The sequence below is a fragment of the Toxorhynchites rutilus genome, chromosome 3 (assembly GCF_029784135.1).
Source record: "Toxorhynchites rutilus septentrionalis strain SRP chromosome 3, ASM2978413v1, whole genome shotgun sequence".
NCBI classification, from domain to species: Eukaryota; Metazoa; Arthropoda; class Insecta; order Diptera; family Culicidae; genus Toxorhynchites; species Toxorhynchites rutilus.
Window position 1 is genome coordinate 311,745,289 of NC_073746.1, and position 24,287 is coordinate 311,769,575.

The 24,287-nt window shown below is 39.4% G+C and overlaps 1 protein-coding gene across 1 annotated transcript in view; it reads left to right on the plus strand.

Moving 5' to 3' along the window:
• Positions 1 to 24,287, plus strand: part of LOC129777721 (chitin synthase chs-2-like) — a 91,756-nt gene that overhangs the window by 35,566 nt on the left and 31,903 nt on the right. Inside the window, exons 2-4 of the mRNA XM_055784164.1 lie at positions 13,725 to 13,960; positions 14,026 to 14,520; positions 23,655 to 23,845. Of these exons, the coding sequence (XP_055640139.1) occupies positions 13,725 to 13,960; positions 14,026 to 14,520; positions 23,655 to 23,845 (922 nt within the window). The remainder of the gene's footprint in view (positions 1 to 13,724; positions 13,961 to 14,025; positions 14,521 to 23,654; positions 23,846 to 24,287) is intronic.

The following is a 24,287-nucleotide window of genomic DNA, read 5'->3' on the forward strand; positions in this document are numbered from 1 at the left end:
GACAAACATATTTAAGGGGCCTATTTACTACAAAAAGGCCAATAAATTAGAAATATATTTTTTTTAATATCTCGAGAATGACTGCATTTAGAACGAGGTTGATAATGAGCTTTTTTGTTTTTAATTGCATCAATATTCATAATTTGTGCCTAGAAATGTTTGTTAACATACAAAAATTTGAAATTTCGAAAATTAATAAATAGTTTCACCATCTTGGACTGCTTTTTGAATTTTCTGCGTGAATATGAATATGAAAATATGAAGAAATGCATATTTTAGATATTGCAAATTAAAGTTTTTTTTTGTAAATAAAAAATGAGTACAATTTTTTTTCTCAGTGTATATTTTTCCACGTTTTAACATCTAATATTTCTAAGACACCATTTCGGTAGGACTCATAGTTTTTTTTCCAATTTGCCCGAGACGAAGTTCACCGGCTCAGCTAGTAATTATAGAAAACTGCTCTACGATTTGTTCTTTTGTTTCAATATCCCCTGCATTCTGAGTGAACTAAGTAATAATTTGACTAAACAAATTATCCTCTTCTCAAACCCCGAGTTCCAATCCTCTGGCACAATTTAATTTTCAAAAATTTTATCTCATATTGTTAGTAAAAAGTAAATTCATTTCCCAACAGCTTTGTCGAATATCATATTTCAATCAGACTTTCGAGTTATGATTTTCTTCATTAAAAAAGAAATAATTGAGGATGCTTCAATTATTACAACAAACAATTATTAGAATTGTTGTTATGATAGTTAAAATTGTACTTTCGATGAAATGTACAAAGTAAAACAAATTAGAAAGAGTTAAAATCGCTTGTTTTCGGTTAATTCGGTCAATACGGAAATCGCAGTTTTTTCTTTATTACCAGAAAAAATCTCATCGATGAGATTATTTTGCGTAGAATTTATAAATGAAAGTAAAATTTATAGATGCTTGTTTTCCGTTGTCCCATTTTGTATCCTAAATTTAAGTAGCTCAGTAATAAGAAAAACAAAAACGCTTAATTGAAGTTGAATATTTTATTTCTATAATCGCAATAAAATACAATATTATGTTTCGTCCCATTCAATGATGAATATACAACATTTAGCCAAAAACAACAATTATCTATCATGATTTAATTTCTAAAACTAATTTCTTCTACACTTAAACTGATATTTTGTAAGTTTGAATGCTAATAATTCCATTTCTTGTTTTTCACCTTATCATTCTGGATCGATTTGTTTTGATTATCCTCCCCAGTGACAGTATTCCTCGTTGTCACAACTTGCGTTAGTGATACCTTGTAGTCCCCATAACAGAGCGGGTGGTAAGTGCTTCCGTCAACTCGAATGGCGTTCCTGAAGTGCCACTCTTCAGTCTCATCGTCGAAGAACTGCTCGAACTCATCGAAGCACATCTTACACTGCTTATCGTCATCTTTCAAACCAGTTGGACAACTTGGTGGCGGGGGAGTGGCTTCAGTGCGTTTTCTCAGCCCTTCAAAGAAGTTGGTCGGCTCAGTCTGTAACCGATCCTTTCCGTTGTCTTCACTATCATCACATTTGAGCCAATCGGAGGCTTTGCAGTACCATTGGCGTGACCTTTGTGTCGAGTCACGTTCGCTACGATTCTGCCGAAAATGCCAATCCAAATGGTCACAGTATTCCTTTGTTTTGTTTGCTGGGAACCGAATACCACAATTGCTACACTGTGAACCACTGTATAGTTGCGAAACTAACGACTGCTGGCGTCTTTTTAGGGATGCCGAGTTTTTCAGATCGACCGGTTCGATTCCCATGGGGTCTTTCTTGATCGTTTTGATGGGTTCTTCGACAATCTCGGTGGCCGCTATCAAACCCGCTGCAACAATTTTCTTGTAAAGCTCGTTAACATCGAGAGTCAATGGTACGGATGGGGTATTCGATGCGAAGGTAGTTGGTTTACCGTTGATGTAACATCTATCGCCAACAGAACTGTGAGAAGCCTTAAACGCCGAATATTGTCGTTGAAGAGGTTTGGCTGCGATCGGCGGCGAAATGATTGGCGTCACCGGAAATAAATTACGTGGTAGAGTTCGTTGATCATGATGAAATTTCGTTCGGATCATATCTCGAATGTTCACCTTCCCAGGAATCACAGATTCAGGAATGGCGGAAAATCGAATTGAGAAAGCTTTGCCTCTGAGTTTGAACACCCTCGAAGGTCCATTGAATTCTGCGGGGTATGGCTGGTTATTTATAATCACAGTAAGGAGGTAATCAGCAAACTGGATATTGTGATATTCTCCAAAAACTTCAAACGTCTGTACCTGAGCATCCAGGAACACAGGGATGAAATTCCGTTCATTAATGATCATGTTTATTTTGCCAACGACTAAATCTTTTCGACAACTCCCAACTTTGATTTGTGGCTTAGGGCCACTAATTCTGAAAACCCTATTCAACCCCTGCAGAACGATGTTCGATGGTGGATCCCCGAAGCTGCATCCATACCATTTGTTGTCGATGTACAATTCCCGGGTGGGAGCACCGAGCTTCATTTGGTACACCTTACCGTCGATTGTGAACGATTTGTAGCACTGGTTGAAACTTAGTTCGAACGATTCTCGATCGTCAACGAGGACTCTTCGGGAACCCTCCTGAAAGCCAATTTCCATTGGCTGGTCCCAACTCATGAATACGACGCACACGTCACCGTAAAATCGGATATCTCGTTGTATTCCATCGATTGGTACTGTCGCCAAGAACCGGTTGGTGTTTATTGAAGGGGGTGGACACCGGTAGTTATTGGTGATTGCTCCGACAGATATTGGGTCAGGATTAGTAACAGGCTGGGGTATATCCCGTCGCGGTATCTTCTTCGGCATCGACAGTCCAGGTTCCGATGTACTTCCAGGATTGTTTGCAAGCTCATCGAAACGTCTTTTGGCACTTCTGCTGGAGTTAGCTTCGCTCCTAGGTGGCAATTTTTTCGTATTATGAATTTCATTTTTTGATGAAGAATGAGTATCCTTTTTATTAGGATTGGATTGTGCCACGATTGGCCAGGCCGAATCAATCGCGATGATCTTAGTGTCCAAAGTGCACAGTTTTGATTGTGAGAAGACTGTGCTCCAAGTATTACGCAGGTGAAACAGCTTCCCGCGAATGTCTGGTTCATTTGATGCCTTAAACACTTCATAGAACATATCCACTATGACTTCACCAAACAGCGATATGTACTGCTTGCCAATGTTCTTAACGATGGAATCGACTAGATACAGGACCGGGAGCTTGATGCGTATTTGAACTTTGCTCAGATGTTCCTCGATGGCCCGGACGACGGCTGATGCGTTGTTCAAATTTTCTTCGGCAAGAGACGTCAGCTTGGTGATCAGAGATTTACTGTTGCCTTTTAAATCTGCTAGATTAGACAGATACTTAATCTTAACGTCCTCGTTCTGTTTATTCACGGTATGTAGATCACTAGCGGCCACTTGAATTTTACGGTTTTTCGTTTGTGGTGCCATTGCTTCCGACTTAAACCTGCTATCTAGCTAGATTTTGTTCGGATGGTCGAATTGAATTTCACGAATAAAACACTTTTTATGAACTATAACACCGGCGTATTTGTGAATATTATAATAACTTTGGCACGTTTTACTGAAACTGTGTTATTGTTACTCTTTCGTTAATTGAATGTTTATTCAGTCTTCTCGTACTACCGTATATACCCCATCAGAGGGTAAAATATTCAACGGGTATATAAAAAAGACAAACGGTTTAGAGGTAGCGAAAAATCTGATCTGCGTGAAATTGATATAGGTAACAACTTTTTCGAACCAACACTTCATAATATCCGAAGAAGTAGAAAAGCACTTTCAATGCAATGTTGTTTTTAACTAATATTTACAATAATATATGAGGTTTGTAAGGGCGTTTTAGTATTTTCAATGCTTATGCAATGCTGCTTATGCAAATCATTGTATAGTTTTGAGAAAAAAAAAATCAACTCAGAGCATCGTTCAGCTATCCCACCATAATTAAATGTTTTTCAAATTAACTTTGAATGAGTTTATTATCCACTGTATATGGAAACTGCCTAAGAATGCATTGTTTTAAACAAGAATATGACACAAAAAAAAACAATTATAACAAGAATATGAGAACATGGAGAACATTGGACACTGAAAGAATTTTTCGGTTCTCCTAATTAGGGGAACCGCGGGTAATACGGACAGTGGGGGTACTATGGACGGGTGGTTGATTAGTATAGTTACATTTTGAATTTCAGATTTCTGTTAATGAGAACACCTTCTACATGTTATTCTATAATATTCAAGCCACCCTATGCCAATGAATACTGATCAAAAGTGGAAAAGGAAACAAAAACCGAAAATCATACATGGATGTGCATGCGTGTGGATGTAATTTTAGCTGCTTCGATATTAAGCATTTTAAGTGGTTTAATATCAAAATTCAATTCGCTGATGGTTATATTTCGGTTTGTGAGTTAACAGAGAATCGATATTAGGTATATACGTAAAAGTAAATTCATTCGTAAGTGGTAGATTTAAATTATTGAAATAATTGTACTGGTGGGGTAAAATGGACAATTGCCAGTGGGAGCGAGATGAACTGTGAAAAGTCTGTTTAATCTATTCCTAATGAATGCCCTGCGTCTATAAATGGAAATCAAATCACCAGATATGGACTGTTTAGAAGCTGACTGGTACCAAAAGCAAAATAGTTGAGGGCCTGTTCGTTTGTACTGTTGAAAAGCACGATATCACTTCTAAGTGGATTAATACGATTTTTTAATCATTCAACGGACATTCGTGATGAGTTCAGACCTTGGATGAATAAAATTATTCCTCTCGCGATCGATAAACCTCTACTCTTCATATATTACAAACCTGTCCATATTATCCCCACTACATGTCCGTTATACCCACATCGAAAAAAATGTTGTACTTTTCGGTCTGTTTTAATTTCAGTGAAAAACATTGAAAACCCATTTTTTGTAAAATATTCGGACAATTAGGTAGAAAAACAGTATATTGAATTGCAAGAAACTTCATCAAAGTTTTGGGAAACATAAGTTTCCAAAAATATAATTGAAGTTCTTCTCAACATGTTCGTTTTACCCCCACCTCCCCTACTACCCATGACGCTTCACTTAAATACTGTTGCCTCGCAGGTATACCAATGACCATATACATAATCTACTACCTGTGAGTGTTTCAGAGTGTATCTTCGGCATCATGAGATCGATAGAAGGAAAAAGGATAACATTACTTTTAATGTATATTACAATGTACTTTCACTTATTCCTCTTTACTTGTCAATTAAAATGTGGAATGCAATCTTTCAGGGTAATTTTAAACAGCGATTCCGTTAGCCGAAATATTAATGATCATAATTTGTTCAGTCAAGTACAATTCTTGATTTTCCAAGAATACTATATACAGTGGTAGACATTCGTTTAGCCGCACCCTGTTTTTCCTCAATATTTTTAAAATAAGTCAGTTCTTTGTACAGTTTTGTTCATAAAAGCCTATTACTGTTTATTTTCATCGAATTCATTCTAAAAAAAAGCATAAATTCCCTTTTTATTTCTAGGTAATTCAAGTGTGTTGAAACAGGGTGGACATTCGTTTAGCCGCATCCTAAAATTTCAATAAAAGAAAATTTGTGCGGCAAATTTCGAGTCCAATCGGTAGTTAATATTTAGTATGTCCACCTCCATTTCGGATCACTTTGGAAACTCGATTTGGCATCGAGTCAGACAGCTTTTAAAGTGTTGCCATATTGATTATAGCCCAACACTCCTGAATTACTGCCTTGAGACTGGAAATGTTGTCAAATTGTCATCCGTTTGCATAGACCATCTCGGCCAAGATTCTCCATAGGTTCTCTATGGGATTGCACTCGACTGCAAGCAGGTCATTCAAGAAGCGGAATGTCCTTCTCGAAAAACCATGCCTCCGATTGCTTGGAAACGTGGATCGATGCATAATCCTGCTGAAAAAACGACCTACTCGGTAGCGTCATTCTCAATATGGCCAATCAAAACGTCCTCCAGTAATTGAAGATACTTTTCGGAGTTCAATCGGGTGAAAACGAAACAAATGGGAAGTTTGCTGTGATAGGAAACGGCTCCCCACACTGTAAAACTTCCGCCCTCAAAGTTTCGCTTCGATCTCTCGACATGCCGTTGACTTAAATTGTACCGATAGCAACTTTAACAGTCCGGACCATCCAAATTGAACTCTTTTCGCCGGAAAATACAACATTTCTCCATTCTAGTGTCCATTCCATGTATTGCCGGACGAAAATGAGATGGTTCTGCTTATGGGTGGCGGTCAGTTTTGGCTTCCCTTGAAGTTTCTTCCACATGTTGTTTGGTGACTCATTCAAGATGTGCGCAATATGCCTCTTCGTTACTGGAACAACCGATGCTGCCTTAATGTATGAGCAGGACACCGTTTCCTGGTTACTTCGTGTCTTATTCGACCTTTAAGACGCAAAGTAACTTTGGAGTTCCCATTTGTTGGTCGTTATATCCCATATTTCTGGCACTCCATTTAAACAAATTCCGTACCACTTTCTCAGATCGACCAATTTTTGTTACGATCGAGCGATTAGAAAACTTTTGTTCACTGAACATCTTTATTATTTTCCGCCCCTATTCCGTCAATAGAATACCTTTCGCCATTCCGTTAAATTCTACGTAAATAACTAATCTGACCAACTTCTTACGTTGCACATCTAATATTTATCTTGTTAATTGAACATTCCCAAGTATTTGTTTCAAAAAACATAGATAAAGGCTTGGTGATTATGCGAAAACTCGATTTTTATGCCCTGTGGCCAAACGTATGTCTCGGGAAAAACGACGTTTGAATTTTTATATCCACCGCTGCCGCCTTGTGTGTGTGTGTGTGTGTGTGTGTGTGTGTGTGTGTGTGTGTGTGTGTGTGTGTGATTGTGACGCACGTCCTTTCAATAAAAGTGACTTAAATATACTATCACTACAGCAAATAAGTATTCCGATAAAAAGAACATTCCTAGTTGTTTTGTAATTGTTCCAAGTTTTTTTTAAGGGCGGCGAAACGAATGTCTATCACTGTATTTCAATGATAAACGGGTTAGGGTGATTTTGAAAAAGAGTACTTGCAGTCAATGAATGTCCGCGATTGGATGTGAAATCGATCATGAAAAGTTAAGTTATTACTATTCATACTCTCTGACATTTGGTCCATTTTGTCTGAATAAGATATAATAACATATTTGATCAACTTTTCAATAACTATTAGTTGTCTGAAATGCATATAAACTGCGGTTCAGTGTTCCAGTTCCAGGGTTCCAGTGGTTCATAGAACTATAGGAGGAGAAATTTTCTAAAAAGATCTGGTTTAGATAGCTTACCATCAACACGAATGAACAGTCAAAAGTACAACGAAGTACTCCAGAATCATTTACTGCTGTTTCTGCATCAAAAACAATTTGATAATTGGGTAATTTGGCATTAATTCATAAAATCTGGAAGGTTATAGCATGGTTTTGTTGACTACGGCTTTAGCCGTACTGCCCAGCTTAGCTCACCTATTGTTTTATATTTCGCAGGGTCGGCTTTGACCCTCGGGAAGACTGTTCCGACCTTCTGAAAACCAGTAAAGCGGAGAACCGAAATGCGGACACGAGAAGTTGTCTGGGCAACGGACTGGTTTTGATGATAGAGGAAAATAGAGAGTAGTTAGAGTTGATTTTTCCTTATAATTGTATTTTTTCGGTTTATCGGGTTAGTATGGTACCGTAATCGTTGGGGCCCTTGCTGTCCCTCGTGGTCGTCGTCGTCGCGCTGCTGATCACCGTTGATGCTGGAAGAAAGGAGGTTTTTTCCTGGATTCTCCGAAATCTCGATCGCCCGGAAAGCTTCGCGTGAGAACGTGGTGGTAGGTGGCCGGAGTTTTTCAGCAGGGCACCCAAGAATGTAAACGTGGCTCAGGGTCCGCTTGACGAAATCAGTAGGAGGTCTTCTCTCTCTCTCTCTCTACTTCTTTTACTTCACTCTACCACTCACTTTTTACTTTCACGACACTTTTCTTTTCTTAATTTTTAACTTTCTACAGCTTGTCTTTGACTCTCTTTACAATTAACTTTCTCCAACTTTTCCGCTTGTTTTTCGTTTCCTGGCTCCGGACTAAGTGACCGAGTCAACCCAATATCTCCTTCTAAGTCACCTCCTTCCCTTTCCTCTCGCTCATTTCCTGCTCTCATTTTCTTCTTCCATTTCCTCCCGGAAGGACATCTGTCAATCCTGACAGATGAATGTGAAAGCCATGATGAAAACAAAAAAAAGCCTACCCTTAGAGAAATCCTCGGTCGAAAACTACTAAATACATTTGGTAATGCAAAATTAGTAGAATGTACAAATTTTTTGTACATATTGTCAACAAACCCGCATCCCTACCAGAGATTAGTATATTTTACTCGATAACATTAGTAAGCTTGGATATTGTCATATCTGAAAACTGGTGAGAAAAGCGCGTATTAACCATTTTCATTGTTCATTGATATAATTCTGATACGTGCATTTTCGGCGAGAAAATGTAGCCGATATTGGGCTTCCGAATCATGGTTCTGCTTGACATATGTGTTTATTAGTACGGTCGAAAATGGCTATAGATTGGTAGTATTTACCAAAAAATTCGTTATATTTACTAATTATTTCGCTCAGTGTACCACTCAGTGACGAATACCGAGAAGATCTACAGAACTACTATGGAACTCACCTTCGCGAATAATCGAGGTTCTTCTGTACTCTGTAGTGAAACTATTCTGTTTCATTAGGGTTGTCGCCGCAAGGATCACGATTTCCGAGCGTGATTCATTTCCTAGCCATATAGCGTGTGGTTAGACCGCGCTACTTTCATCACATGCGATCGCTAATTGACAGCCATAAAAGTTAGGCATCACTGAGCTTATAGGGGAAGTGAGGGCATAGTGGTCACTCTAAGGAATATGTCCATTTCCAGCGTAAACATACCGCTACAATTCCCGTTTTTCTAAGAATATTATAGTTCAACTCATTGTTGTTCAAGATAACATACAGCATTTACTATAAAAATTCAGAATAGTACATGTTTCATCATTAGAAAAAAGGTGAAAAATCGAACTTTTTTTTTGCTTGGGGGTAAAGTGGTCACCTAGTGGGGACAAAGTGGTCACACGCACAGATCAAGCTAAATGGGATAGGTACATGTATGAAATAAGCTAGGTATATTCACCTAGAGCATCAATTCAAATTTTCTCATGCATACAAAAACGCTGTAAGAAACACATAACGTTCCGCTTAATGAAGCTTGATTTAGCTGGAGTGGCATATTTTTCCAGGGTCAAAGCCACAAAAGGAACCTCTTCAAGAGCAGCATGTGATGAGGTATATTAGCTTTAGTAAACAGAACATTGTACGTCGTTATGCACCTATGACCACTTTGCCCCCAAACATCAAAGTAATTTCTATGAAAGTTAATCGCTGAGATTGAACAAAATATATGTTCACCTCTCCTAGAATATGTGAACATTCAGAAACAGAAACAGAAACAGAAATTCTTTAGATACCATGCGCACGGAACTACGGCCGTATGGCTATCGAGAGAGCAATTTCTGTTTTTATTTATATTTCGACATGCGACAGATCTACTGAAGTACAGTGTGACTCAAAATTCATTAAATTCTTCAAATATAAGGTGCGTATCAATACGGTGTCAATAGTCAATAGTTATACTACCAAACAAGCAGGTAACCATTTTGCCCCACATGACCAATTTGCACCCACTACCCCTATCTGTGTAAATGAAGAAGGACGGGAGAAATCCCAAATAGCTCACGTAAGGTGAAGGTGGAAGCTAGCCACAATGGCGCTCTTTCCTTTTATCTCCCTCCCTCACCCCTCGCCCGTAAATCATAATTTTGCGAAACAGTGTGAAGAAAATTATCGTTTTCGCACGCTTCCCATCAAGTAATATCAACCAAACTCTAATCGATTACTCACATGATATTAAATTTTCATCTGCTGTCGCACTATATAGTGAAAAACGTCGGAAAACTCGAGCGAGTGCTCTGAAAGTTAAATTTTCATTTTTCAATTTTCGGCAATGGTTTTGTTTGTATTGGTGAAAGCATCGTTATTTTTTCAACACTGATGCCAGACAACATCATCGAAACAGCTATAAAAACCATTCAATAAAATGTTACTCCTGAGTTATAGCATTTCATGTCATGAAAATCAATAGAATGAAATTGTGTTGATCTTCTTCTTCTTGAATGGCGTCAACGTTCCCTGTTGAGCTTTTGCCGTCTCAACGTATGCATTAACTAGCGTCGTTTATTAACCCTTTCGTTACGAGCGTCGTCTTTAGACGACATGAAATTTATACTGCTCTTCGATCACACCAGCGATGTGCATACTTTTCGGCGCAGTACTCCGTACAGGGGTAACACTTCGGCGGAGTTAATAGAGGAGATGTCTATAAAACGCGCCTGCCAGGTAATTTGACCCGCCTGATTTTCTCGTAAACCAACAAGAATAGAAATGCAATGGATATAGGCAATCGTGCTAGTCAATGATAGAATCCTACCACGCAAGTTTTACATTTGTAACATGCTTTAAAAAAATAAGAAAAATAATTTACTTTGGAAGCAATCTTCGATGTAATTTTCTACATCATTTCTATAAGGGTTTTGTTGGTTGCAACCGATTCAGAGGCTGAATCGGACTGGAAATATGTGAGTCATGTTTATTGAGTCGAATTCCCAGTGGATATCTCAGATAAATAAAAACGGTAAGAAAGGATTCATTTCCTTCTCAATTTGATATTTTCCGCATCAGCTTATCATCGGGCAGTACGGCATACCCTCGATCGGAACAATTTGCTCGCTGTCGGTCGGATAACATTCTCACGAGAGAAATAGCTTGTATGTGAGGGATGCCAGATGATTTTTTCAAATATCTCTGCATGACACGAATAAATTTCTTCCAATGTAATCATAATGAACAATAATGAGCAAATCATCGCTATATTTCTAAATCATGTTCGATACATCACACAAACAATTGTTTTCACATACTTTGAAATGACCTTTATTATTGCACGAATACTGGGAGAACACGCTCACCGGAGGAACGGTTTCTCCTCTTCGCTGGTGGGCATGAAGTGAATAGATTGATGGAATCTCTCATTCATACAAACTGTTTCTCTGAGCTTTATAGTCTCTGAGAGAAACAACTCATGGGCATATTATACTTCTGCTGGGCCATTTAACACCGTATGATTGGAAATTTAGAATTTGGGCGCCTTACGCGCCTTATAAAATTCGTAGCACTTTTGTTATTCAGTATCTAAAATACAGAACGATTACAGATGACTGAGGGTTAGTTAATCTACGTACTGACGTAGTTATTACTTTAAATTTTAAGAGCACGGACAAGATAAATCCATTCTCGCTTAGGGGGTGCATATTACACACTTAAGTTGAGATTTCTAAAGCCAAATAACACGCCTTGAATGTATTCCGAGGGGCAAGCTCTAGAATACGCGTGACCACAGTGCAAGTCGAAGGAAATTTCTCTGACGAAAAATTCCCCGGCCAGAACGGGAATCGATCCCGAACACCCGGCATGATAATGTGAGACGCTAACCACTTAAAACGCCACGGGTACACTTAAAATTGTGTTAATATCAATACAATTACTATTTTCACGTTTAATTGGTCTATAATGTATGTTTTAGCAACTTTAACATGGGGTGAGGAAAATGTATTGCAGAGCTCGGAACACTGCCACGGTTGCCTATGCTTTCGAAAACAGTAAACGGAAAAGTATTATCAAAATGTCTTGGTCAACGAAGAGAAGAGTTAAGGCTTTCCAACGTAAATATGTGAAAACAATCAACGACGGAAAATATTAAGGAATTATCAACATCGAGTTACTATGCGGAAGATCTTGTTAATACCAAAAGAGCCTCAATTCGCATGTGTTATAAATTTGCTCATGTTACGCTCGCGTATAATCAGAATTTTACTTCATATGCAAATGCACCTTCTATATATATTTATATCTGCAATTGTTCATCGGAACATATCGTTAATACATATTACTTTAGTATTGAATTGTTATTTTTTTTTCAAATGTATTCAAAGACTCGTGTCAATGAAACGCCACACAGTCTGATAAGTGAACTGAGTGAAGATCCAACCCAACGCAACGGGCGTTGGTGATTATAAAGAAATCCGAATTATTCTCGGTAATGATCCGAAATTCGACAATTCCTTCCTTTCCCATCCTATTTTCCTCCCCTATCTGGCTATGCCCTGCCAAATCCTGGAAGATGTGGTACCACCGGATCACATCAGTAGACGCATTCCTTCAGTTGTGCGCTCTATGAGACATGGCATACCGTAAGCGTCCGATAATGGGCCGGACTCTTTTTCATTATACAGGCAAATCGCAAAATCGCAAAATCGCAAATCGCATAAAAAAATCGTGCAAAACTTCACCAATAGCTTTAAAAAGTCGTGTGCTTTAACCAATAGCTCTGAAAAATGATCGGTACACAATTTGCAAAAAAAAACTTTTTTACAATGTTTCACAATATTTTTTCATATCAACTCATCATATTTCATGAAACTATTCCTCGTCCAATTGAACTTTTATTTAAATCCCTCAAAAGACTAACATTGGTGAAACGATATTTAATCCATTACACAAGCAAATACCAGCTTTACAGCACCTCACATGTTGACAAGCGATATGGATTTTCTAAATCGAACCAGACCCAGGAGAGAGCACAAATACACCTCAATCAATCGTCCACAATCAACAAAACAAATTCAATTCCACTGTGGACACAAAGCTACCCCACCTCAAAACTGTTGATTTTCTCTTCATTATTCATGATCAAAGCATTACATAACCGGCGTTGCCAAAATTCTCGTTTCCACCCTCCACCCTCCTCATCCGAGAACATACAGATGGAGCCCCGAGCTTGATTATTCAATCAATTACACCGTATCATTAGTACCTTAGGATCCTGGCCAACTGGGCCACATACGCAGCAGCAGCAGCATTTGTCGAGCGCTTCGGAGAAACTTGCTGAAAGCATTTGCATACATTATGCAATCCGTTCTCGGTTCGTCGGTAGTGCTGACTGTGTGTGTGTGTGTCTATGTCTCTCTGCAGCATCAGGCAAACGACCGTACCTACATATGTAGCAATAAGCACTCCGAAACGCAAGGTGTTGTTGTCGACGGTTTGTCCCCGCTGGTCGTCGGCAGCTCCATGAGGAGTTTTCTGTGGAAATGTTGTTCGTTCCGAAGATAGGAAAATGTTCATCAATATTCCTGAAATAGATGAACGCAATGGCAGCACATTTGGAGTTGGAGGCAGTCAATCCGTGAAACGAGCGATATCCTGCCTTCCGGTTGTGATGAATCAATCGGTTCATAAATTCTGCGAGGATGCAATTGCGTTCTCTGTCAACTGATTGCAGCATGGCAAATAATTCAAAGCCGCAGCCATTTGCATCGGCCCAAACACAAGGCATTGGTTCCACTGCGGTATTTGCTTTACTGCTTTACGATGACAATTTTCCAGTTTATTCAAGAAGCACACTTTGTGGATTTATTGCACCTCGTAAACTGTAATTAAACCATGTTTGATGGTTTCAATTATCCCCCCTTCTCCCGTTACAGAGTGCAGCAGGACAACAAACTTTGGGACTCGTTCCAGGATCCGCCGGTCCAGCAAACGTCCGGATCGGCAGCAACACGGGAGTACCTGATTGTGTTTGTTAAGGTTCTCAAAGTGTTTACGTACATCTTCGTATTCCTGGTAACGCTGGCGGCCGCCTGTTTCTCCAAGATTTCCTTCCTGCTGATGACGTCCAACATTAAGGAGGGCACCAAAAATCGATTCTGTGATGTGAGACGTGAGAGTTGCTCGGCATTATATTAATGAACTTTTTTCTGATAATCTTTCGATCGTCCATTCCAGAACCAGACAAGCAGTTTGAGGCGTTTATCCCGACGGAACAACGTGTAGGTTGGATGTGGGCAATCATATTCTCTTTCGCCGTTCCGGAGCTGGGCACACTGATCCGTGCGGCGCGAATTTGCTTCTTCAAAAACATTCCCAGACCTTCGTGTGGTCTGTTGTCTCTGGTCGCCCTAATGGAGACGTTTCACGTGGCCGGACTGGCTCTGTTGGCCTTTCTAATCTTCCCGAATCTGGATGCCGTGAAAGCCGTCATGCTGACCAACTGCGTCTGCATGGTTCCTGCCGTGCTGAATATACTGTCCCGATCAACGGCGGAATCCAAGCTGCCTTATAAGTACGCCATCGATGTGGTTGCGGTCAGTGCCCAGGTGACGGGATTCGTCGTTTGGCCCATGTTAAGCAATCAGTATGAGTTGTGGTTCATACCGGTTGCCGTGTTTCTAGCTTCGTGTCACTGGTGGGAGAATTATCTGTCGCTGAAGAGTTACTTTCGTAAGTATTTTTGTAATTGGGTGCATTTCATATTTATAAAATCAAAAAAAAAACCCTAATTATCCGGTATGCAGAGAATTAATACACTGGTCATCTTAAAATAAATCTCAAGGAAGTATATTTTTGTAGACTTCTCGTTTTATTTATGTATGTTTTTATGTAATAACTGGCTGACCAGGCGAACTTCGTCTCGCCCAAAATTGTTTTTAAACGGTTTTATTTAGCTTGCCCTGTTTGTATGTTTATGAAAAATGAAAATCTAAAATGGCAGCCACTACAAAATGGCGTCATATCTATTTTTTTTCAAAACTACATCAATATGGGTATCAAATGAAAGAACTTGACTAGTAGAACACAGATATTTATGAAAAATACAAATCCAAAATGGCCGCCACCACAAAATGGTGCAATATATATATATATATATTTTAAAGGCCTCATCAATATGAGTATCAAATGAAAAGGCTTGAAAATTTAAAATTTTTAATAAAAAAATCAAATCGAAAATGAACACCGCTACAAAATGGTGAAACGGTGAATTTGTTTCAACACCCCATCAATATGTGTATCAAATGAAAGTGCTATAAGAACGTAGTAGGCCATGAAAAATCCTAAAGGGTGTGTCACATCAAATTGCATCACGGAAAAAACGCTGTAGAAATTTAATTTTTAGGAATTATATCTTCAGCTTTCGCTTATAATCAGATAAGAGTGTATAGATCACGTTGGCCATGCTTCACTGTCAATTTTTCGTAAATTTGGAAAAATGTCGTCGAACGAAAAAGAGCGTCGTGAATTAATCCTGTGCACTCATTTCGAGAATTCGGAGTTGTCACATCGGGACATCGGTAAGATGCTGGGAATCGTCCAATCCACGGTCAGCAGAGTAATAAAAAAGAATATTCCAAGAACCTAACCATCGACCGGAAGGTGAAGAACGGCAAAAATGGATGCTCCGTCAGTGAAAAAGATCACAAGCGCGTAGTTAAGCAGTTTAGACGTGATCCGAGAAGTTCGATCCGGGATGTCGCCAATAAGCTGAATTTGTCAAGTTCATTCGTCCAGCGGACCAAGCAGCGGAAGGGCCTGCGTACATACAAGGTTCAGAAGGCTCCTAACCGCGACGAAAGGCAAAACATGGTGGGGAAGACGCGAGCCCGGAAGCTGTACACCGAATTGCTGACGAAGCCGCATTGCCTGGTAATGGACGACGAAACCTACGTCAAAGCGGACTTTCGTCAGCTGCCGGGCCTGTTGTTCTTCTCCGCAGAGGACAAATTTAGCGTTCCGGAGGAGATTCGCAAGCAGAAACTATCCAAGTTTGCCAAAAAGTACATGGTGTGGCAAGCGATCTGCTCTTGCGGAATGCGGAGCGCCCCTTCGTGATGACCGGCACGGTAAACGGGCAGGTTTACCTTAAGGAGTGCCTACAGAAGCGCTTACTACCACTATTGAAGCAGCACGAGGGCCCGACCATCTTCTGGCCGGATCTCGCTTCGTGCCACTATTCAAAGGACGTGTTGGAGTGGAACGTAGCCAACGGGGTCACCTTCGTGCCAAAGGAAATGAACCCGCCCAACGCGCCGGAGCTTCGCCCAATAGAGAAATATTGGGCGATTATGAAGCAGGCCCTCCGGAAGAACCCATAAGTTGTCAAATCGGAGGCGGACTTCAAGAGAAAATGGATTTCTGTTCAAAAAAAACTACAACCTGACGTTGTACAGAACCTTATGGACGGGATAAAGAGGAAGGTGCGAGCATACGGGCTTGGGCTCGAAGTATGAATAAAAAGAAAATGCCAAAAGTTGTTTAATAGTTTTTATTTTACTGTCTAAAATTTTCAAAAGGATCGGTCTACTGGGCGAATTTCTACAGCGTTTTTTCCGTGATGCAATTTGATGTGACACACCCTTTAATCCAAGATGGCAGCATTCCCCAAATAACCAATTACTTTTTTAAATAGTTTCATTCAGATTGACCTGTTTGTATGCGTATTTGAATGTATGTGGGGAAGGTACCATTCATGTTTTGCAATCCCCTCAATGTCGGTATTAACCCTTTGCGCTCGAGCGGTGCCTCTCAGGCACCACTGCATGTGATGCAATAACTCGAGCGGTCCCTGAGAGGCACCATTCGGATCGATGTGTCTAAATGTCTTATTTCGGGTGATTCTATCGCCATAGGAGATGAAAGCTGTACCGCAAACTGTTCATGTCACGGACACAAGCAACCTTTTCAGCGTAGCCGACAGGACCACCAATACATAAGTCCCAAACTATGCGTGAATGGCTGCTTATCGCCACGATATTTAGTCTGCGGCACCACTTTCATCTCCTATACTGCCGTTCTACGCATAGTTATCCCATGTTACTTTTTGACGATTTTCACTTTTCTTCACAAAACGTTGTTTTTATTCATAATCTTACGGAAAAACACAAAAAAACATATAGTTTATTCCCAACTTTAAAAAAAAAACATCAAGATCAATTGTCCCACGTTGATATTCCATTCATAACTGTCCCACCATGTATTTTTTGTAGATCCATATCGAATAAGTCGGTTCAAGTACATGAATTTCATGTCACCCTTTCAGCAGGCCTAATGCAGTCTTTTTTGGTTTGGAAGAACGAACTAATTGTCAAACAAATAAGGAAAAGTTTAACAGAACACGTGTACACCTTGTTAGCGAATGCCTAATAACAATGAGATTTTTATTCTGCGAAGGTGTTGCAGATCACTCATTTCTTCATAAAACGATATTTCTATGCATGATCTTTCGGAAAAACACAAAAAATTATTGTTTGTTCGCAGTTTATCAAAAAACAACATCAAGTTCAATTGTCACATGTTGATATTCTAGGCATAACAGTCCCACCATGATTTTTTAAACCCGTAATCAAGCTCGATTGATTCAGTGAGGGGATCTCAACACATTCCATTAAACAATAGTATAATGCTTATAAAAAACCCAGTGTATTGCTAAATTGAAATGATTAAAGCTTTTGGTAGACAAATATGAGAGAAATCTTTGATTGCGTTTTTCTCAGTTGCTGATTTTGGAACATGGCACGACGACGAAATTACTTCTAGTGAAGATGCGTTAATAATTGTATTCCATTAAGCTAAAAAAGTATGTATAATGTTAAAATATACGAGTTTAATGTGTCTTATTGCTTCTAAAATTATTTTAAATTACCAATAACGAACTCATTAAATAAGCGGGAGCGCGTGAGATTACTCTCGAGTTGCTGGTTCACCCGACAGAAAAGCGCCTCGAGCGCAAAAGGTTAAATGAAGTGTTTTGACTAATAGAATACAGTACATCATAAAAATATTCCTAGGAACATTAGGTGATAAAAAAAAATTAAAAAAAAGTTGAATGGTTTTACTATGGAGAAATATGCTAATAAAACTAGAAAATATAATAAGTAAAAAAAACTTTTTAAGTTACACGGTTACTTTGTTATATTTTAGTCTCATCAATGTCCTTGATTACTGGAGGAAGGGGTATGATAACTGCTAACTGCTAATTGCCTAATTATTTTCTAGCTTTTAGTACATTATCTGTATTATTATTAGTTTTAATCACAAAGGAACCGTTCAACTTAAAAAGTTTTTTTTAACTTATTTTATACATGAAAAGTTTCAAGCATTTACGTATTCTTACTAAGCGAACATTCGTGGGTCCAATCGCAGAATTCTTTTTTGATTGATTACCCTTTGACTCTTTACAATTTCCTTTTAATATAAAATTTTTATTACTTCTACCAAAACTCGTCATTATAAAATAAATTTATTTTCAGACACAATCTCGTTCAAGATTCTTTGTTTTCATATGAATTGAAGATATGGGAGTGCGCTTTTCCAACTGAAAATCCATTTCTACTTTTGAACAAAGATCAATTTCGTTATCGCAAACATGTCCACTCGATGTGCCCTTATCACGATATAATTGTAGAAAAATTGTAGAATCAATTGTCAAGTTTGGTTGAAATATGTGTTTAATTTGAATGTGGAAGAGGAGAGTGGGGTGTCAAACCATCGTAGAAACATTTCGTGTACTCTAAAATCCTCATATTCCAGTTTCGTTTACATCGGGTGTCCATTCGTCTACGAGAAGAGACCAAACCGATATAATGGTTCTCAGATTTTCATGAAAATTTGTAGTTTTGTTCCTTACCGCAAAACAGTAGACTCGTTTTTTTTTTATTTTTTCATTACGGTGCCCATTTCCATTTAGGGTTAGGTGGTCCGAAAAATATTTTTTTCACATTTGTTGACTTTGACTTTCTTCGAAAAATCATAACTACGAGGCCGAATTAGATGATCGACATATTAAATTGAAGAAAATGAGCTAGTCTTCTTATACTTGCGAAAAAATAATAATTTTGTATTAGTAATTCTTTATTATATTTGTTTTTTGTTATAGTTTACATGGTTTTGGAACCATTGCACAATGGTCCAGAAGGGGCATTTGAGTGAAATTAGCATCGAGAGCTTGACAGCTATTCTCTAAATAGTCAAAAACTATCTTCAACAAAGTTGTTACATATGATAAAGCGCTCATTTTCATGTTATCAAAAATAGGGTGACAAAATTTCCGATGAAATAAAAAATTTAACTTTCTTATCTTTAAATAGAGATAAACATAGTTCAACGATGTTGTAGTCCAAGTTATTCTAAACAACTTTTTAGAACAACGTTTATTTCCGATATAGCGCTTTTTCTCTAAGTTGAGTTAGGGTGACCATGAAAAAATAGGTTTTTCTTGCCCTAACTTTTATATTAAAAATTCTACATCAAAACTGTCTGCGAACGACTTTTAGAGCTTACTAGGACTAACATTTTGCGATGCATAACTTATCTATATCTTAATTCTATTCAAAGTTATTGATGTTTTCCCCTAAAAATACGTCCTTTTCATTAGTTTGCCGTTCTTTCTGGGGCAAACATTGTTTGACGGCATTTTAAAGAACATGTTTGACTCTACATAATGTGAGATTTTCTAAACTATGTTATTTTTTATATTTGAATAAATTAAAATTGAAATCATGAGTTCATGGGTGAAAACCCATCAATAACTTGGAGTAAGATTAGGATATTGACAAGTTCTGCATCGCAAAATGTTGGCCTCCATAAGCTCTATAAGTCGTACGAAGACAATTTTGATGTAGAATTTGAAATATTAAAGTTAGAGCAAAAACACCCAATTTTTTAATGGTCACCCCAACGTTTAATTTATCGATTTTCCAAATTTCCTTTCACCCCCCTTGGAAGATTTTCGAGGATCAAAAAATAAAAACTTTGAGTGCTTTGAAATGCCCCTAGATCATGTCCGATTGAGCTGAAATTTTGCACAGGTCATTTTTTCGGGCCAAATGTACATGGTTGGTTTTTGAAATTCGATGATTAATTTTTGTTCCATACATCCATTGCCACCCTAATATACAGATGGCAATATACAGGGTTTTCCATTTCGGGCTTCCGAAAGTATACAGCCCTGCGCTGACAACCGTTTGACATAGCTGTCAACCAAAGCGTCATATCGTTAGTTGAATGTCTGCCATTTTACAATATGGATCGTTTTAGCATCGCACAACGTGTTAATTTTGTTAAATTATACTATAAAAATGATGAAAAACCGGCAAATGTTTTTCGAGCATTACGGACGGATTTTGGTCGTCATGAACGGCCTACAAAGCACGCAATCGCTAATGTAGTGCGAAAAATCGAACAAACTGGATCCGTAGCGGATATTGTGAAACCTGTGCATCATCGTAATGTGCGTTCGGCCGAAAATATTGCTGCTGTTGCTGCCAGTGTGGAGGATGACCCGAATGTTTCGATTCCACGGCGTGCTCAGCAATTGGGCATGTCAAACACATCATTGTGGCGAATTTTGCATTTGGACTTGCACCTACATCCATATAAAGTCCAACTGGTACAAAAATTAGAGCGTGGTGACCATGGAATGCGTCGGGCATACGTCGATTGGGTTAACGAACAACAGCAGCAAAATGCTGAATTTTCGCATCAAATTTTCTTCAGCGATGAGGCACATTTCGAGCTCGGTGGCTATGTGAACACCCAAAATTTCCGTATATGGGGCTCAGAAAATCCACACGTGATTGTTGAGAGGCCATTGCATCCGCCAAAAGTCACTATTTGGTGCGCATTATGGTCTGGTGGAGTCATCAGGCCGTATTTCTTTGAAAATGAGGACGGCGAGACGGTAACTGTGAATGGTGAGCGCTATGGCCGCATGTTAACCGAAATTTTTTTGCCACAAATTGAAGATATGGATACGGATGACATGTGGTTTCAGCAGGATGGCGCCACGTGCCACACAACACGACCGAACATGGCCATATTGCGAACGAAATTTGAGGGACGCATAAGTTCGCGTTTTGGTGATGCCAATTGGCCGTCCAGATCATGCGATTTGAAACCGCTAGACTTTTTTTTTTGGGGTTATGCGAAAGACCGTGTCTGTGCCAACTCTCCGCAAACTCTTGAACATTTGAAAGACAACATTCGTGAAGTTATGACCGAGATACCGCCCCATATGTGCCGAAAAGTAATCGAAAATTACCTGTTCCGGATCAAGGTGTACGAGGAGGCCCTAGGTGGACATTTGAATGATGTTGTATTTCACACATAATGGCATGAACCAAACTTTAATTTGAAATAAAAGTTTCATCGAAATTCGAATTCTAAGCGTGTTTTATTTCAATTTACTTTCGGAATTTAAAGTTGGAAAACCCTGTACATATTTTGGATATAAGGGTGTCCCACATCAAATTGCATCACGGAAAAAAAAACGCTGTAGAAAATTATCCTTTAGGTATTTTCTCTTGAAAATTTGGGTAAATTACTTTAGAGTGTATTGTCCACACTGTATTTTAATCGCTGTAATTTTTTCAAAAATTGGAAAATGGCGTCACCTGAAAAGGATGACGGATGACGAGACTCACGTCTAGACGGACTTCCGACAGCTTTCGGGGCTACTGTTCTCCACCGTCCAGCACAAGTTCGATGTTCCGGAAGCAGAAACTTGCAAAATTTGCCAAGAAATACATGATTCAGCAAGCGATCTGCTCATGTGGCAAACGGAGTGCGCCGTTCGTGACTACCGGCGTCTGCAGATGCATAAAATGCAACATTGGACAACAATGAAGGACAGTCGATGTTTCCCATAATCAAATCGAAGACAAAAAGCCGTTGTAGATCGAACGTCTGAAGGCAAGCACTTCCATAGCGATGAGTCTACAGCGGCTTTCGTAATCGGGCCTATTCGCTGGGTCCGTCCACTGCGTTGCAGTTTCTTCATACGAAGTGTTTGGGTTGTATGAAATGGAACCCACGCACATACGGCATACTCCAAGATACTACGAACTAGTGAGCAGTAAAGTGCCTTCATTGCGTAAATATCCTTGAAGTTGCTGGTGCTACGTCGAACAAATCCTAGGGCTGAGAACGCTTTGGCTGTGGTTACGTTAATAAGTTCGTTGAATCGCATTTTACTGTCGATGATCACACCGAGATCGGGGATGGAAACAACACACTCCAGAGGTACGGGCCCGATTGAATATACGAATTCGATTCGAGATTGTCGGCAAGACTTACACTTTTTCACATTCCGTTCTATGCCGTTTTCAAAGCACCATTTATGCAGTTCGTTAATATCGGCCTGAAGTGCACAGCAGTCGAGGTGAGATGTGACGGATCTATAAATCTTCAAATCGTCGACGTAAAGCAGTTTTGGTGACTTCAATCGAAAGCACAGATCGTTCATGAACAGCACGAAAATCAGTTGCCCCAGGGCGCTGCCCTGTGACACACCAGATGTGATGGAGAATGCACGAGAATGCGAACCATTGATATTGACGTACGCCTGTCGCTCAGCCAGACAGGGACGAAGCCACTCGGTGATCCAGTGAGGGAAACTCAGGTGACGAAGTTTCGTAACAGCGAGCTCGTGAGAACCTTTGTCGAACGCGTTGGAGAAATCGAAATAAATGGCGTCTATTGGTGTTCTTTATCGATTTCTGTTGATGTGGAATTGATGAACGCCATGAGGTTTGTTGTGGTTGACCGCTTCCTCACAAATCCGTGTTGAAATTCGGAGATGGTTGTTTGAGACGCTGAATAGATGACATTGTGGACTAATTCCTCGAATACTTTGGCCAACCAGCACAAAATGGAGATACCACGCTAATCTTCTACGAGATGCCTCGAATCTGCTTTGTGTATTGGGCAGAATGAAGCTGTCTTCTATAGCTTCGAAAACACTGTGACCAAGAGATTTGTTGAAAATCGTTGAAGGCGGCTTTTTTAGAGACTCTGTACATTCTTTTAGGAACAACGGTGGAAGATTGTCGACTCCCAGGTCCCTTAGAAGCGTCGAGTTTTTTCAGAGTAATACAAATTTCAAGTTCTGTTATGTTGAAAAGTGGTAAAGTGGTAAAAGTATCAGTCTCTAATGCTGACAAACGAAAATGCCGGTGAGTTAGTGCTGTGTACGCTTTCGAAGAAATCAGCGAATAAGTTGGCTACACCGATCGGAGAATCAGCGGTCTCATCTCTTAACGTCATCTCAGCGGGGAATTGTTTACCGCGTTTACGATTGCGTACATGCTTCCAAAAGAGCAGAGGGATTTTGCTTCGCGGTCATTTCCATGTAGCTACGAAACGATGCAGTTTGGCAATCGTTGTACAAGGCTTCAATTGAACGAAGATGATTGCGATTATCATCTGTCCGTGCTCGAAAAATGCGCTTTCGAGATTTTCGTACATCGTTCCGAAGGTGCTGCAGCTCGGATGTCCTCCAAGAATGCTTGTAAGAATACTGTCTGCACCTTTCACGCGGAACAAACTGATCCAGGATTTCATACACTCTGTTATAGAATAAACATACCGTCACGGTCGTGAGGAAAATCATGTCTCAGTTTAATATATGCTAAATATGCTAAAAGTTTACTAATGGATTATATTTAATTGTCTGAATGTTTGAAAAGGATCGATCAACTAGGTAATTTTCTACACCTATTTTCCGTGATGCAATTTGATCTGGGACACGCTTTACACCGTAAATTTGAAACATTGGAAAACTAATATCTGCTCCACCTTTCCAGGACCATTTGCAGCGCTGGCCTCCATCAGGGAAAAACTATCCGAATCCCGCTACTACATGTACCTATTCGTGTCAGCGCTGAAAATCCTCCTCTTTCTGGCGGTGGGAATATCCCTCTCTGGACAATCGCTATCAAACTTCTTCGACATGTTTGTCGTTGGCTGGGGAAACCACACCATCGAAGTGAGGGAGGTAAGTTATCAGTTTTTATTCCCATCTCGTTGCTTTATCTCTTGTTTTGGTTTTCAATCAAACCCTTGCTTTAAACCCTCTCCCGCCTCTCCTGAACCCACACTCGGTGGCTCGAACGTGATCACATCAACGCCCGTTGGATTATCTTTCAACACCCGAGTTCGGTTGGCGGTATCGTGTTTTGTTTTTTTTTGTCCCTGCTGTTATTTGCTTTGTTGCTAGAAAATTCCCAGCAGTACTATCATTCCATTACCACTCGTAGCGATCGTGACTGGCAGCAGCGCTAGGATGTGTGTGATGGAAAAAAAATCCCCAACAGAAATTCTGTGTAAAACAATCGCCTGAACGAAAAAAAACAAGTCGCTTTCGTCGGAACTTCATTTCATTTCAATCCTTCCAAAGTAGATTCTGTATTCTCAAAACCAAAAAAAAAAAGAATTCG